Source organism: Onychostoma macrolepis, chromosome 11 (assembly GCF_012432095.1).
Source record: "Onychostoma macrolepis isolate SWU-2019 chromosome 11, ASM1243209v1, whole genome shotgun sequence".
Classification (NCBI taxonomy): Eukaryota; Metazoa; Chordata; class Actinopteri; order Cypriniformes; family Cyprinidae; genus Onychostoma; species Onychostoma macrolepis.
Window position 1 is genome coordinate 25454115 of NC_081165.1, and position 17116 is coordinate 25471230.

The following is a 17116-nucleotide window of genomic DNA, read 5'->3' on the forward strand; positions in this document are numbered from 1 at the left end:
GCTTCCTACGGATGCTGTAGTTCCTCAACAATGGTTAAAATTTATGTTTGATTATGTTCCTGACAATTAGGGCTGCAACAACGAATCGATTAAATCGATAAAAATCGATTACTAAAAGCGTTGGCAACGAATTTCATAATCGATTCGTTGTGTCGCGCGACGCGGAGACGTTTGATTATTAAAAAAAAAAAACTTTAGTTGAGCGGAGCGGAGTGAACACACTCGGTCTCTCTCAAGACGGATGCTAGCAGAGTTTGGCGCCTCATAAATAAAAACAAAAGTAAAAAAAAAAAAAAAAAACGAGCGGAGGTAGAGGAAAGATACATGGCGGAGGCAGAGAAATCCGTGCACCCAAGTCATCCAAGGTGTGGGAGCAGGGGCGGCGTTTATGTATGGCAGAGTATGGCAGTTGCCATACCCTAGCCCAGTCAGGTGCTGTGAAAATTATCCAAACTTGAGTCGCTTATAATTCGTTTTTATTATTTTAAATCAGAGAGTTTTAAAAATAGTAAACCAATGATAAGCATTAAAATAACTTGTCAGTAAAACTGTAACGCCATTGGATCATCGAGCTCTCAGCGAGACCTCGTAACTTCACCCCGCCTCCGTTCAGATTGACGCGCGCACAGCCTGGAGAAGATGAGATCTCTGCTTTTTCGCAATGCAAGGGTGAATAAATAATTGGTGTTTGAATAGTACAGCGTTTTCTTTACTCAAACACTATGTCAGTAAAGGATAATGTTTTTGTGTGTTTGAAGAGTGGAGAAGAATTAGTTATTTGCTGTCTATATACGTTTTAAATATCCTGTGCATTATGTGCATAAGCGCTTAATTTGAGATTTTGGCCAAGTGTATTAAACAACAAGAAAAAACTAAGCGCCCATATAGCTACAATCAAAGTTATATAACCTGTAAAAGTTGATGAAAGCATAATGCACTTAATGCACTTATGCACTGCATAACAGTTACAGCCGTTCTAACGACAGACAAAACACTCCATCTCCGTCATTCTCTGGTCAAAAACATTATTAACTCCATTTGAGCTTGATTTTCATATAATGTTAAGTGCAGTGTCTGATACAATACCAACGCTAACGACGCAGTGTTGTTAAATTATTTAATTTTTTGCACCCCCCCCCCCAGATGTAAAGCATACATGTGTATGTTTTTTGTGTTAGTCCATTTTTATTTTATTTTATTATTATTATAACAGCTCAGGGATGTTCAAGGAGCAACATGTTTGTGCACTTTCTAAAGATTTTAGTTCTGTTTTTGAATAAAGGGTTGGAAATGAATGCTTTTTTTTTTTTAATCCGATTCATCGATTAATCGATTAATCGAAAAAATAATCGACAGATTAATCGATTATTAAAATAATCGTTAGTTGCAGCCCTACTGACAATTACAATCCTAATTTAGCTCTCTGTGCTGCGCATTTTACGGAAGACAGCTTCCAGAATCAAGAGAGTTCAGAGTTCAATGCCGGATTCACACAGAAACTATTACTAAAACATGGAGCGGTTCCAACTTTAAAACCAGAGGCAGCAGTTGTTGGGCCACAACCTGTAAGTAAGATTTAATAATTTTAAATGTATTTGCATGTATAATTTCAGACATAATGTTTTAGTTTTATCAAGGACGTAAACAAATGCCAACGCTGGCTTTAGTAGCCAGTTAGTTAAATGATGTTTCGTGTGTCTATGACAAACGCGTACAAACATTTTGGACCCGAATTTGTAATTATGTACTAATTTTGTAAATCTATTTTCCATGTATACTTTATGACGTAATTTTTCGATTTGATCAAGAACGTAAACACAAGCCAACGCTGTTTGGTTATAGTAGCCAGTTAGTTCGATGCTATTTTGTGTGAATAAGACAAACGTGTACGAACTTCAAAAAATTGTATGTAATCACAACAGCAAACTTCCATTCAGAAACGTTTTGTAAGAGCCGTGCTTGCAGAAGTTCTGCTTGACTCTCTTCATTACCGCTTTCTGGGTCTGATTCTGGCTCAAACTGTTACGGCAATATTGACACCATTATTTACATTTGACCGGAGCACATGCAGCTGTCGCCCGTGAAGGTGATGAGCGTGAAGTTTCTGGACAACGTGCAGTACGCAGTTTAGCCAATCACAACACACCGGGCCAACTAACCAATCAGAGCCCATCGCCTGTTTCTGAGGGAGTGGTTTCAGAGAATCAGGAAGTCAACCGGTCGTTCAAATGACAGAGGAGAAAGCGGCTTACAATAAAGGTGAAATATATGAAAAATAAGGCGTTTTTTAACAAACGAAACACGAAGACATGTTATATTGCACCCCATAAACGCAATCATGCAAAGAAAAAAAGCAGTAAACCACCCCTTTAAGAACTTTTTCATGATTTTTATATGAAAAGGAAAGTGTAACACTAGAAGGATATAATTCTGAAGAACGACACATTTGTTAAAACCATATGAATTTTTTTTCTACATTATAGGCTACATTTTCTTCTTTTTTTCTTTTTGTGTGTTTTCAGAGATATTAATAAGTCACCAACATATTTGCAACATAGTATCAAAAGAAGATATGAGGTATAAATGCTTGTTAAATAATTATGACCAATAATTATTATAATATCTAAAAATAACTAAATTGAGCATTATGCAGTACATTCAGATAGTAACACCTACTTTGTTTAACAAAAGTGTTCATATCATGCAGTTTGCATTAAAAAAGCTATTGGGGCATGTTATCACAATATAAAGAGTATGTTTTTACAATGGGATTCTGCTACATTTAGGCTTAAAAAACTTTACTTGGTCTTAAAAAAGGTCTTTAAAAAGTCTTAAATTTGCCGTCATAAACCCTGAATTCAACTATTCAGTTGTAATCTGCCTTCACTATACAGTAGTTGACACTTGCCTCAATGTCATGTGTTAAATGTAAGGCCTTTTTTTTTTTTTAACCAAGCAGCTATTTAAAAAATAAGATTCTTTTTTTTTTAAGACACTGGGATTTAAAGTTGGATATGTTCTTGAAGTACCAAAAGAAGATCTGTTAATGGTAATTTTCAAGCCAATTAGATTTCACATGAAACATCTTTTAAAGTAATTAGTGACCTCTGTAAATGAAGACCGATGATTTGTGAGCACACATTTGTTTACTTGCTTTTGAGCCATTACTGACCTTTCACCTCGACCCCAGAATAGAAGAGCTAATGACCCAGGAACAATGACCACTTCATTCCTGTGCAAGATGTTTTTAGATAAAAAGATGCATTTTAAATGGACACCCTTGCATGAAAAATAAAATTCAATGAATCCATTTAATTCATTGCATTTTCCTATAAATGGAAAAATTTAAAAACAAAAGACCTTCAGAGGGAAATGTTTAGCTGTTTAGTTTTCTTCCCTGTGTCATTCCCGAAAATGCTGGAAACCACCAGACTGAGACTTCTTTGTTTGTTTTTCCAGAAGAGCTCATGGTGAGAGAGGCGAGTTCAGCAGAACAGCACAAGACCTCAAGGTGCGCCACATGTAGCTCTGAGGTCTGCGAGCTGGAATTCAACCCGCATCTGTGGATGCAATTATCGTCAAACAAGACTTACTACATTGAACGCACCAACCCAAAAGTGCAGAGAACAACTATGATGTAAGAGTTCTGGACTGAATACAAATAGAATAGAATAAAGAAGCTTTTTTTTTTTATTATTGTTTTTTATAATTGGCCATGCAAGATCAAACATTATATAGTGCTGTAATATTATCCTAAATCAATGTGATTTATTTTTAATGGGGGAATATACAAAGCAAAATCTTTTTGTGGCAACACTAAATCTTTGCTATAATAAAACTTAATATTTTATACAGTAATCAAACTAATAAACTGGCAGCCAAAAGTGTGGACTGAATTTGTTTCTTGTGACCCTAAAAATACTACCTGTGGGATTATGCTTTAAATCTGTTTTGCAGACAAATATACATTGTGCTCACATAGGAATTTCTTTTCAAACTATTTTATTTAATTTTTTTAACAAATGGTCTGAATAGTGAACAAGCAGCCAAAGACTGTCCCATTTACTGAGAAAAAGTGTTCAGCATGTATGACAACTCCAGTGTTGTTTAAAAACCTCATGAAGCCATTTGAGACAATGACTGGACTGTGCAGAGCTGGAATCTACACAAAAAGTTGCTACTTTGAAGAAGCCAAAATGTAATACACATTTCTATTCATAATTATATTGTTTTTATGACTCCACTATTATTCTAAAATGTGTAAAATAGTAAAACAATTTTTTAGGCACTTTTATAACATTTTATAAAATCAAATTTCTTCCCGTTTTCAAAGGTGTATTATTGGAGTTGTAATGTTGTTCTTGTCTTTTTATGGTCATTGTAGGGTTTTATGTGTTATGTTGTCAAAATGCAGAAATGTTTAAGTGATTTTCACACTTAGATCATGTTAACAAACCCCTTCTGGCTATACTTAGCAAACAGTGTTTAATGTTTGGCTCTATTTACTTACATTGTTTACGCGTGTGTGTGTGTGTGTGTGTGTGTGTGTGTGTGTGTGATTAGAATTCATGACTGTTACACGTGAACCTTGTGAAAGGTGTGATCTGTGAAGGGCCAGACTGCAGATGACGTCAGTGATGCGGTATAAAAGCAGAAGAGACACAGACACGCTCAGAAGCTCAGATCTGTCGTCCTCCTCCTCTCACTCAGCATGCTGTGGACTCTCCTGTTCAGCTGCAGCTTTTATCTGCACGGCGCTCTGGTTTCTGCTCAAGGAGTATCCAGAGGTGAGTGGACTTCGGCACGTTTGCATTCAAAGAGTAACACATTCATATATATTTAAGGGTTGCGCACTTTTTGCACAATGAACTTCTATTACTTCTCTTGAGGTGACCATAAAATGCATGCTTTTGTTATATCTTGTATATATCCAGAATTTTTTTTTAATAATGAAGGACTTTTGTTTATTAAGTTTATGCATCTTCACTAGAAAGTGCTTTACAGAAAGGCTACAATATACACTCAAACTATTATTGGTCTAACTCACAAGTCAAACTAAAACAAATCTCTAAAGTGCATTGCAAGATAGATTTTTCTGGATTATATATAATGTCCTGTTTGCCCCTTCCTAAATGAACAATTTTATTTTTATTTAAATAATTTTTACAAAGCTCTTAGAAAGGTTTAAGCTAAGAATCTTTTAACAGATAGATCCTTCTCTGTTTGACGTGCAGGATGAGTACCTGTCACGTGGGCAGATTTTGGTATGTTTTAAAACACTGCTGAAGAGAACATTTGCGTTCTATGCAGTTGCAGTATAAAGACCAATATTTTAAGTGGCCCACCAGGCAAGATAAATAACTGATAAACTGAGCTTATGGAAGCCTGGAATGCATATGGAAAACGCTGATGCCGCTAATGGAAAGAGCACACTTCCCTTCTGTTTGTCTGGACTGCCCTCTGGGGAGGGGAACCTCTGACAGAAGCCCCTCCTATTACATTTATTTTTTATTTTTTTTATTTAATTTGACCACAATCATTAGTGGGGAAAAGCTAAAGCTGAGCTTTACTGGGACCCTAACCGCAGCTCTAGAGCTAAAAAAGAAATGCACTCCGGTTGATTTGATAATTCTAGTGTTGCTACTCCTGTGGCTCATAAAACCAGCTTCATAAATCACAACTGCAACAGTTTATCTGCTGTCATAACAACATGTTCACCCATGAGATTAATTAAAATGAAGCATGATATTTGGATTACATGTTATGGTCATGCCTAAACACAGAAAACAGGATCCAGCATTAGCCCTTGCCAAGGCAACAGACTTGGACTGGGCTTTGCTATTCACAAACACACAGCGTAAACAATCGAAGTGAGTGAGTTCTTGGCAAATTACTCTAATACGTTTCCTGACCGATATAATGTCAGACGCTGAAAAATCATCCACAGGCCCTGCAGGAAAAGTCATTATATTTTGAGCTTAGCTTTATATGCATTAATCATGAAACCGTCCTGTTGTTTGCATGTAGTTTACAGTTTATACAGTCTTAAAGGGAAAGTTCACCCAAAAAAATGAATGTCATTCCAAATCTGTATGACTGTTTTTCTTCTGCAAAAAAAAGATATTTAGAAGATTCTCTGAGGTGTTCCTCAGATACTGTAAAAGTATCAAAAAAGTGCTTCATGCTGTATTCTAAGCCATTAGATAGCTGTAAACAAAATGAATCTGAATACATTATTGCTGAAATTCTTGACTTGAAGTAAACGGTGAGGGGAACTTGGCATGCTGCTAAATCATCTTTGTGATTCTACATTGTTACTACAGATGGAGAGATTATCAAACAGATTAAAGGCACAAACCAGGAGCTTACTGAAATCAAAGAACTGCTGAAACAACAGGTAAATCATCTAAAATACTGAAAAATATGGAAGAGGATGTCATTGCATGTTCTCGGGTAAAATGACTTTGTATGAAACTTCTGCTATCCACTCATGCATAAATATATTTTCATAACATTCCAGCCTGTTAACGACCTAAAGCACATTTTAGTTCTTATACATTTTGACATAATACTGAACTCTTTGCTTTATAGATACAGGAAATTGTTTTCCTGAAGAACACAGTTATGGAGTGCGAAGCCTGTGGTGAGGAATTCTAAGCTTATGATTGCATTAGATTCATAATTGAGAGTGTATCTGCTAAAAGTTGCATATTTTTTCTCTCACGTCCTGCTGTAGGCATGAGACCAGCAGATCCAGCAGAGCCGTCATGTTTTCCCAACCCCTGCCATCCTGGTGTGGAATGCATAATGACCCCCAGCGGTGTGAAGTGTGGTCCGTGTCCAGAGGGCATGACAGGAAATGGAACTCACTGTACAGATGTTGATGAGGTGAGTTCTGTATAACTCAAGTCAAGATTCGAACATGGGACGCCCATAGGCGCTGTATGTCAGCGTGCTGCCCACAAGGCTATCAGTGCCAACAGTAACACTTTAGTTTGATAATCCACTGTAAACATTCTACTAACTATATGCAACTATATGTAACTATTAGTCTGCTAATAGTCTAATGAGAGTTAATTGACATGTAGTTGCAAAGATACTAATTGCAGAAGTGGACTATATGTGTCCCTGGACCACAAAACCAGTCTTAAGTCGCTGGGGTATATTTGTAGCAATAGCCAAAAAAAACACTGTATGGGTCAAAATTATAGATTTTTCTTTTATGCCAAAAATCATTAGTATATTAAGTAAAGATCATGTTCCATGAAGATATTTTGTAAATTTACTACTGTAAATATATCAAAACGTCGTTTTTGATTAGTAATATGCATTGCTAAGAATTAATTTGGACAACTTTAAAGGCGATTTTCTCAGTATTTCAATTTTTTTGCACCCTCAGATTCCACATTTTCAAATAGTTGTATCTCGGCCAAATATTGTCTGATCCTAACAAACCATACATCAATGGAAAGCGTATTTATTCAGCTTTCAGATAATGTATAAATCTCAATTTTGAAAAATTGACACTTAAGACTGGTTTTGTGGTCCAGGGTCACATATGTACTTTACTGTGGACCAAGATTTTTGTTCTCTACTGTTTCTTTAATGTGTACAGTGTGCTGTAATGCCATGTCACATGGGGGTGAGATGCATTAACACGTCACCAGGTTTTCGCTGTGGCCCCTGTCCTGCTGGGTACATGGGCCCCCAGGTGCAGGGGGTGGGACTTGCCTATGCATCTGTCAATAAACAGGTATCATTTTTAAATGGAAGTCTTTTCATTCAAATACAAGCAATCAATGGATAAAATGTTTGAAATTGAATGTGATTTCTTATATGCAGGTGTGCAAAGACATTAATGAGTGTGAGAACTCAAATGGAGGCTGTGTAGAGAACTCCAACTGCATCAACACACCAGTGAGTAATGCATTATGCTCTGTTTGTCGCAGAACCAGAGCACCATCTGTTTTGGTTCACAAACCAAAAAAGAAAATGGTTCTGTTCTGATACAATGCAAAAAGGGACCTCTGCCAGTAGTTATAGTTACCTCAAGGAGCTATTTTTACCTTAAATGACTTTTATAATTGCATGAGGTCATATTAAGGAATATTTTGGCTTGAATAAAACATATTTGCGTTACATGCCCTTATCCCTAAAACTGTGAACCTAACTGTGTAAGATAATAAAAAAGGACCATGACTGCATGAAATACTGGTTACAGATTTGATATTATGTTAGGTCATGTGTGAACCATTGGTCTACAACGTTTGAGAAATGGATTCATATCAGTCAGTTAGATCATCATTCTTTCCATTCTCCTTGTTTATGTGAGTCATTGTGTGTTCGTGGCAGGGCTCTTTTCGCTGTGGCCACTGCAAGACTGGTTTTGCTGGGGATCAGGTGAAAGGCTGCAAACCTGAGCGGGCCTGTGGTAATGGTCAGCCCAATCCTTGCCATGCCAGCGCAGAATGCATTGTTCACCGTGATGGACAGATTGAATGCGCTGTAAGTCAGTGATCATATTTCTTACGTGAAACACATGGTCTACATAGTCTAACTGATATAATCTGCTTTAGTGTGGAGTTGGATGGGCTGGGAATGGATACTTATGTGGAACGGACACTGATATTGATGGCTTCCCTGATGAAAAACTGGAATGTGTGGATAGAAACTGTGCAAAGGTAAAACATAAAAACAAGTATAAAAATGTATTGCACTAAGCATTAATATTAAGTAAAGCACTAAAACATTCTCTCAGTGGTGAGTCAATAAAACATTTTTCTAGGACAACTGCCTCACCGTTCCAAACTCTGGCCAAGAGGATGCAGACAAGGATAACATCGGTGATGCATGTGATGATGATGCAGATGGAGATGGGATACTAAACACAGAGGTCAGAGGTCACAGCACCACCTTAACTAAAGGCAATGTTATAATATCACCATGTATGTGACCCTGGACCACAAAACCAGTCTTAAGTGTAAATTTTTTTTAAAAATTGAGATTTATACATAATCTATAAACAAGCTTTCCGTTGATGTATGGTTTGTTAGGATCGGACAATGTTTGGCCGAGATACAACTATTTGAAAATCTGGAATCTGAGGGTGCAAAAATTTTTAAAAATTAGAAAATCGCCTTTAAAGTTGTCCAAATGAATTCTTAGCAATGCATATTACTAATCAAAAATGACGTTTTGATATATTTACAGTAGTAAATTTACAAAATATCTTCATGGAACATGATCTTTTCTTAATATCCTAATGATTTTTGGCATAAAAGAAAAATCTATAATTTTGACTCATACAGTGTATTTTTGGTTATTGCTACAAATATATCCCAGTGACTTAAGACTGGTTTTGTGGTCCAGGGTCACATATAAGTAACCAAAATCCTGAATGTGAAGTGCACAGGAGACTCATCTCCTTTTCCTTGTCTTCTCTATATACGATATGTGTGATTAAAAAAAAAAAAAAAAGGTCTTAGAAGGAAATCTTAAAAGGTTGCTGTCTACCAATGCTGTCTAGGTAGTGCAGCTCACTAAGATATTAAGAACTAGGGGTGGGTGATATAACCAAAATCTTATATCAGGATATGAGTAATTTTATTTCACAGTAACCATATATATCACAATATAGTTATTTTTGCTTTAAATGAGGTCTTTATGATATCAACATTTTTGATTGCACAGAAAATGAACAATTCTTGTCATTAGTGTCAATATCACACACAAACACACACACACACACAAAACTAATACTAGCCTAAATATATTTAAAAAAAACTAATTGAAGACAAGTAAACAGTCAGTGATTACATAAGAGTAAGAAACTAATTACAAGCAACAGGACAAAAAACTACAGTAGAACAAACAACTAAGAAATGCTTCATACATTGTATAAACTAATCAAATGAATAAAAACACTGCATATTATTCACTGTGTAAATTAAATATATATTTGTTCTTATTAAAGTTACAAAAGTGATTTAGTCAAGAGCAGTGAGAGATTTTCTCTTTTGTTGTTTGATTAACATTAAAGAAAGACAGTGGAAATATTAGATTGCCCGGATCCAATTTACTGTTAAACGTTTTTTTGTTTTTGTTTTCTCAGCTGTTTGCTTTCACTTAACACTTACTGTGTTTACAAGGATGCTTGCAAAGATGGGTATTTTGACACATACAACTGTGTGTATTTAACCGTTCAAGGCCTATAAAGCAACAAAATGAACTCTCACGCTCCTTCACATGCAGTCACCTCTCTGATATTGCTCAGAAACAGTCTGAAATTAATTCTCTATCACTGCTGATTGCATTTCAATGGCATAAAATCACTTGTTTTTAAACGACAATGCTTAAAAATGTGTGCAAACGATAAGTTTTCGTGACCACGTAGAAGCTACATCACATGTGCGCGTAACCATGATAGTCCAAAATCTCTACCGGTTAATCATGTCTACCGGTATTCTTACTCATGATATTCTCACTGATTACTTCTCTGATAGGACAACTGTGTGCTCGTCCCCAACATCAATCAGAAGAACATTGATGAGGATGATTATGGAGATGCTTGTGATAATTGCCGTCTGGTAAAAAACAATGACCAGAAGGACACAGATAGCAATGGTCAGGGTGATGAATGTGATGATGACATCGATGGGGATGGTAAGACTTCAGATGTTTCCTTCATTAGGGTAATATGAACATTTGCATTGGTCAAACTGTTGTGTTTTGCTTTCCAGGAATCAAAAATGCTAAAGATAATTGCAAAAAGGTGCCAAACCGTGACCAGATAGATAGAGACGGTGATAATGTCGGTGATGCTTGTGACAGCTGTCCCTACGTCCGCAACCCTGATCAGGTCTGATTAACACCCTACGCTTTCTAAGTCTGAAGGTGATGGAGGTGGAATCAAACTAAGAAACTGAGGCATTACGTAACCCATAATTCTCCTTCTTTCTGCCACAGATGGATGTGGATAATGACTTGATTGGCGATCCTTGTGACACCAACAAAGATAGGTATTACATCACTCCTGTATTTAATTTTATTGGTCAAACCCCATAATGAGTACGTTCAATCCAATGCATTGGTTTCTATCATCAGTGATGGAGATGGGCATCAGGACTCTCGAGACAACTGTCCTGCAGTTATCAACAGCTCCCAACTAGACACGGACAAGGATGGCATTGGAGATGAATGTGATGATGATGACGACAACGATGGCATTCCCGATCTCCTTCCACCTGGTCCGGACAACTGCCGTCTGGTACCAAACCCACTGCAGGAGGACTTTGATGGTCAGGCTTTAATGTTTGAAAACCTCACTTTACATCAAGCTGTTGATATTAATCCCATTATTCTAAATAAAATAATGTCCAGCTTATGCAGTGATTTGGAATTTGGAATTCTGGTGTCCCCACCAGGCTTCTTAACTAGTTTGACCAAGAAGACTTGATTGACCAACTCCTAACTAGCATGGAAATTCATTTGGATCTAATTTGTTCTTTTCAGCTTGGAAACGGATCTTTAGTCATTTTCTGATCTTGTTGACTTGTCAAATCAGTCATACACTTCTTTTTCTTGACTTTTGGTTTACAGGTGATGGGATTGGCAACGTTTGTGAGAATGACTTTGACAATGACACATTTAGTGACAACATTGATGTTTGTCCTGAAAATGCTGAGGTGACCCTCACCGACTTCAGAACTTATCAGACTGTGGTTCTGGATCCAGAAGGAGATGCGCAGATCGATCCAAACTGGGTGGTACTCAATCAGGTCTGTCCGCTTCTTTCTGCCTTATGGAATTTTGCTATTTTATGGAGAAGTTCTCACAGTATAAACTTTACTAAGGAATGCTCATCTTTTTCAACAGGGAAGAGAGATTGTTCAGACCATGAACAGTGATCCTGGACTGGCTGTAGGTAAAAGACTATAGCTGAGTTTCCATCCAAAGTTGCAAATTTAACTTGTGTGCAAAATTGAAATATCGCATAAAACAATTGTGAATAAGCGCCGTTTCCATCCAAGAGAACAAAATTGTCACTTCCTGATAAACCGGTCCGCTGGTTTGTCAGGTTATGCTGTCCCATAGCACAAAGTTACACGACTTTTTTGAAGCGCATGGAGGAATTTATTCGGCAAATGCACTTCCTTCTCCCATTATTCGCATTAACCCTTTGATGCACAAGCCAAAAACCACTTCAAGTGAGTTTAAAAAGTTTTATGCAAATTTGTTTCCCAAAATTTGGTATTTACGACACCTGTTTCTGATGCAATACTTCAAAATGCGCCTAAAAACGTGGTGATGGAAACAGCTTATGACAAGAAAAACAAAAGTTGACTTCTGGTTACTCAACAGGCTACACGGCATTCAATGGTGTGGACTTTGAAGGGACATTTCATGTAAATACTGAGACGGATGATGACTACGCAGGCTTTATCTTTGGCTATCAGGACAGCTCGAGCTTCTATGTGGTGATGTGGAAGCAAGTGGAGCAAATTTATTGGCAAGCCAATCCTTTCCGAGCTGTAGCTGAACCTGGAATCCAGCTGAAGGTGTGATCTGGTTTCTTTAATTACAGATTAGAATAATAAATTAATATATTAACACCTGGTTTCTTTAATTACAGATAAACTTATTTCATTTCTTATGTGTAATATAGTAGTTGTTTCTGTATTTTGTTGGTAGGCAGTGAAATCTGACACGGGACCTGGAGAAAACCTGCGGAATTCACTCTGGCACACAGGTGACTCGACAAACCAGGTGAAACTCTTGTGGAAAGATTCCAGAAATGTTGGCTGGAAAGACAAGACCTCTTACCGCTGGTTCCTGCAGCACAGACCCCAAGAAGGCTACATCAGGTAGAATCAGATTGGGCGACGTTTCATATGCAAATCATCCTGTCATTGCAATATTGTTCTATGCATGTTTAGGTAAACACTCTGCATATCTTGCATACAGGGTTCGGTTCTATGAAGGTCAGCAGATGGTAGCAGACACAGGAATTATCATCGACACAACCATGAGAGGAGGCAGACTGGGAGTATTTTGCTTCTCCCAGGAGAACATCATCTGGGCCAACCTGCGCTACAGATGCAACGGTCAGTTCTTTTAATGAAATTATTAAACATGGAAACAAAGAGCTTAGTGTCAGGCCTACAAATGTTCAAGTATTATGAACTCCCAACATTCACAAAGTCTGTATTTACAAACATTTGTGCAAAAAAATGCGTCGTTCTAAAGAGCTCAGTAAATTCAAGCTCGGTATGCCACCTTTGTGATAAGCCAATTTGTGAAATTTCACCCCTGCTACATATTCCACGGTCAACTGTAAGTGGTATTATTGGAAAGTAGAAGCATTTCGGCACGGCAGGAACTCAGCCATGAAGCAGAAGACCACGTAAAGTTGCAGAGCAGGGTCAACGAGTGCATATTGCTGCTTCCATAGCTGAAGAGTTACAAACTCACCACTAAATCACCACAAAAACTGTGTGGTGGGAGCTTAATGTAACGGATTTCATTGGCAGAGCAGCTGCATGCAAGCATCCCATCACCAAGCATCAGATAGAGTGGTGTAAAACACACCACCACTGAACTCTGGGGTTTGGCAGGTGAACGTCACCTGCCTGACTACATTGTGCTGATTGTAAAGTTTGGTGAAGAGGGATAGTTTGGTGGCTGTTTTTTAGGGGTTGGACTAGGCTCCTGACATCCATTGAAGGGAAATCTTGATTCTGTGGCATACTAAGACATTTCGGACAATGATATGCCCCCGTGCACAAAGCAGGGACCACAAAGACGTGGTGTGGAAGACCTTGACTGGCCCACACAAACTCCAATGACCTCAACCCCACTGAACACCTTTGGGATGAACTGGAACAAACCGGGCCTTCTCATCCAACATGCTCTACTGGATGAATGGGCAAAAATTTGCACAGAAACTTGTGGAAAGCTTCCCAGAAGAGCGGACACTGTTGCCACTGCAACTACATATTGAAGTCTATTGCTGCATCCCAATACGCATACTATCTGTCTTAAATAGTATTCGAAAAATAGAATTAATATGTCCCAAATTGTAGTATGTTGAAATAAGTATGCCAAAGTTTCCCGGATCGTCTACTACTTCTAGTTAGAATTCGAAGTGCATATCGATGCACACTTTAATGGTTAATATTGCCCACAACACATTGCGCATTTGACAAAGATTCGATTAGAACTACAAACATGCATAAAAAGTGTTAAAAAACTACAAACATAGTGGATATGCAAGAAGGATGGAAAGGTAGAGAAAGGGGTTTGAGTGATAAATAATCAATGTCTAGGGCATAGTATAAGTAGGCGAATTGGGATGCAGCACGTGTAATGGTCAGGTGCCCCAGTAGTTTTGTTCATATAGAGCTGCCAATAGGAGTATAGTACTCCCAGATCTGTTGAACACATAAGTTATCATGAAATGTAAATTCTATTTATATTCTGCTTTATTGATACACATTCCAGGTCTTTTAGCATGATTCATTGGAGCTTTTATGACAGAAAGTAATAATTCACAATCCATCTTCTTCCGGTGGCCTCGCTTTTTATGATCCAGTTGCCAATTGATTTTCTTTGAACTTCATATAGATGATAAAGAATCCTGCAGATTTTCTCTTGAAGTCTGCGCAGAATCACCTCATCCGGGCCTGCTCATTTTTGTCTTTTATCTAAATTAAATATATTACGAGCATAGAAAATTCACAGTCACATCTGAGGAGAGAATTAATAAATCGGCTGTATTGTATTTGTTCTTCTTTTCTTATGCAGATACAATCCCTGAGGACTTTGAGAGATTCAGAAGCCAGCAAATCCAGCTTTTTTGAACCCGAACTCAACAGTTCTTTTTTTTTTTTACAAGATTAATGAATGTGAGTTGTATATTTCTGTCATGTGTGTCATATTTTATACTCCATTTTTTTATACTTTGTGAACAGTAGTAGAGCTTTCCTCATAACCCCCTAATGACAGACATAAATTGATGACACTGCATTAGCACTGAGAATTTAAATATATATATATATGTATTTTAAAAACACGTACAGAAATACAGGTTACAAAATATAAATGATATAACAAGAAGGCTCTGATATATGCAGCTGAGACATCATGCACATCCATATTTAGCTTCTTTTTTTCTTTTTTTTCTGAGAAAGGAAAAGGACCAGTAAAACGACAAAGACGAAATCAGTTCCTTCTACAATCAGTTACCACAAATAGGAGACAAAGATGACCACACCAGCACAGCGACTATAGAACTGGGCATCTGGATAGATCCAACCCAATAAAAGCTCTAGACAACCACAAATTATATGTCCTAATATACCGTTAACTCCAATAAAGAGCGAGCACTGTTTATGCTCACGAAATGAGAGATCACAAAGATTCGATGCACATTCTGTAACCTAACACTCTCGCGAGCGCTTCGTTTACAGTGTCTTTTAATACTTATTAAACCTGCCTTAAGTGAGATGACAGAAATCAAAAATATATCATCTTTACAGAAAGAAATCCATGTAGATGGCACTTAGTTTATGCTAATGCTATGATTTAAGGGGAAGGGTTGTTATACTGCTCAGCTCTATCCTATGGGTCACTATCGGTACGTTTATCAAGAAATACATCCCATCTAGTCAGCTACGTCCTTATTAGTCTTAATGGTACGGACATGGTAATCATGGTCACTAACTGCTCAGCAGTTCTATTAAGGCTTAAAGGGGAATTTACGCTAAAGGGGGTTTGCTCTGACACGAATAATCAGGACACAAATGAACGTAAGTGCTGTTAGCTAAAACTGCTCCAGTTTGACTGCATCAACAACTGAATATTTGTCCAATAAACACATGCAGTTTGCCCACATCTCCTAATGTTTCACAGGTTAAAGGAACAAACAGACTGAGCCCTTTTTTTCGGTTTGCATTGGGAAGTCACACACACACATATATATATATATATATATATATATATATACGCTTCCATAATTGTTTTCCCTCTAAATTATCAGTGCAATACAGAAAACGGTTCACAAAGAACACCTTCACGATAAGCCGGGGTGGGGGGAAAGCATGTACAGGGTCGAACAGTCGGCATTCTCAGAAGGTAAAACAGTCCAAGTTTCGTTTCATGAGCAAAGCTGCGGCTGAAGTTTCCAGAAGCAGCAGCCAGAAGATTTAGAAGAAATGCACATACATCAGTATGAAAGCTGCCGTATCTTTGAGATTTCTGACAGGATTTCAGACGGAAACCCAAGATGCAAGGGCCGAGCAAATCGACAGGGCGTAGGGAATGGCCCAACTGAAGATATCAAACATGCTACAATCGTGATGAGCGGAAAAATGCTACCGTGACCGAAAACAAACAGAAAAACCAGCAACGTAACAGATCAGGAGAAAAAACAATAGTGCTTTGGTCAAGCATTGTCAAGCAAGTCATTTGGTGTAATGCACTATCATAAATACATTCTGTTTCTAAACATGATCATAGACGTGGTAAAGTGACACCACTAGCATTAACTAATACATGCATTGTGTCTCGGGGGTCTACATTGGTTTATGTGCAGTGAATCTTTTTACTGGAATCAGCCAAGCTAATGAAGACTTCATACCAAAAAGCTAACCAAGACCTCGTTCTAAAGGTTTTTTCTCATTTTGACATGCAGTCGTCATATTCCAGTGATAAGCTTTATGTACACTATTTTCAGGAGAGAAACGCGCTCGTGGTAAACATATGAAAACACTATTCTGAATGGCACAGTTCAAAGAAGAAAAACTGAAGCGAGTATTGCAGTTTTTGTTACGTCTAAATAAACTAGTGTATCCACCATCTGAGCCAATCCTTATTTCTCAGCCCTAAGTATACTATTCATATTCAACCAGAAATATTCCAGATTGTTGGTTGATTAATGCTTTTAGATTGCATAGGAATCACAAATTAGATTTGCACAGTTTTAAGAGTTATTTCCTTCAAAGACCCAGATGACCAAAATGTATAGCTGAACCAAAATGACTAAACCTTTAGCAGGAAACATCTCGTTCAATTGCCAAAAACTTCACCTTGCTCTTCATCCCCTGTATTATAAACGTTG

At 37.5% G+C, this 17116-nt stretch overlaps 1 protein-coding gene across 1 annotated transcript; it reads left to right on the forward strand.

The window, feature by feature from the left end:
* Nucleotides 1–628: 628 nt before the first annotated feature.
* On the forward strand, nt 629–17029 carry comp (cartilage oligomeric matrix protein). Its single transcript, XM_058791151.1, has 21 exons — nt 629–2259; nt 3460–3637; nt 4564–4787; nt 6324–6397; nt 6592–6643; nt 6737–6888; nt 7616–7753; nt 7843–7917; nt 8353–8505; nt 8577–8681; nt 8786–8893; nt 10503–10662; nt 10740–10858; nt 10966–11018; nt 11104–11297; nt 11599–11777; nt 11875–11923; nt 12361–12557; nt 12691–12863; nt 12964–13103; nt 14803–17029. Exons 3-21 carry the CDS (start codon nt 4712–4714, stop codon nt 14856–14858), a joined length of 2253 nt encoding a protein of 750 aa, XP_058647134.1. The 5' UTR covers nt 629–2259; nt 3460–3637; nt 4564–4711; the 3' UTR covers nt 14859–17029.
* Nucleotides 17030–17116: the final 87 nt, after the last annotated feature.

Coding starts and splice junctions, on each gene's coding strand:
- comp (XM_058791151.1), top strand. CDS start 4,712: ATGCTGTGGACTCTCCTGTTCAGCTGCAGCTTTTATCTGCACGGCGCT. Junction 8,682..8,785: donor TGGATAGAAACTGTGCAAAG/GTAAAACATAAA, acceptor ACATTTTTCTAG/GACAACTGCCTCACCGTTCC. Junction 11,298..11,598: donor ACTGCAGGAGGACTTTGATG/GTCAGGCTTTAA, acceptor TTTGGTTTACAG/GTGATGGGATTGGCAACGTT.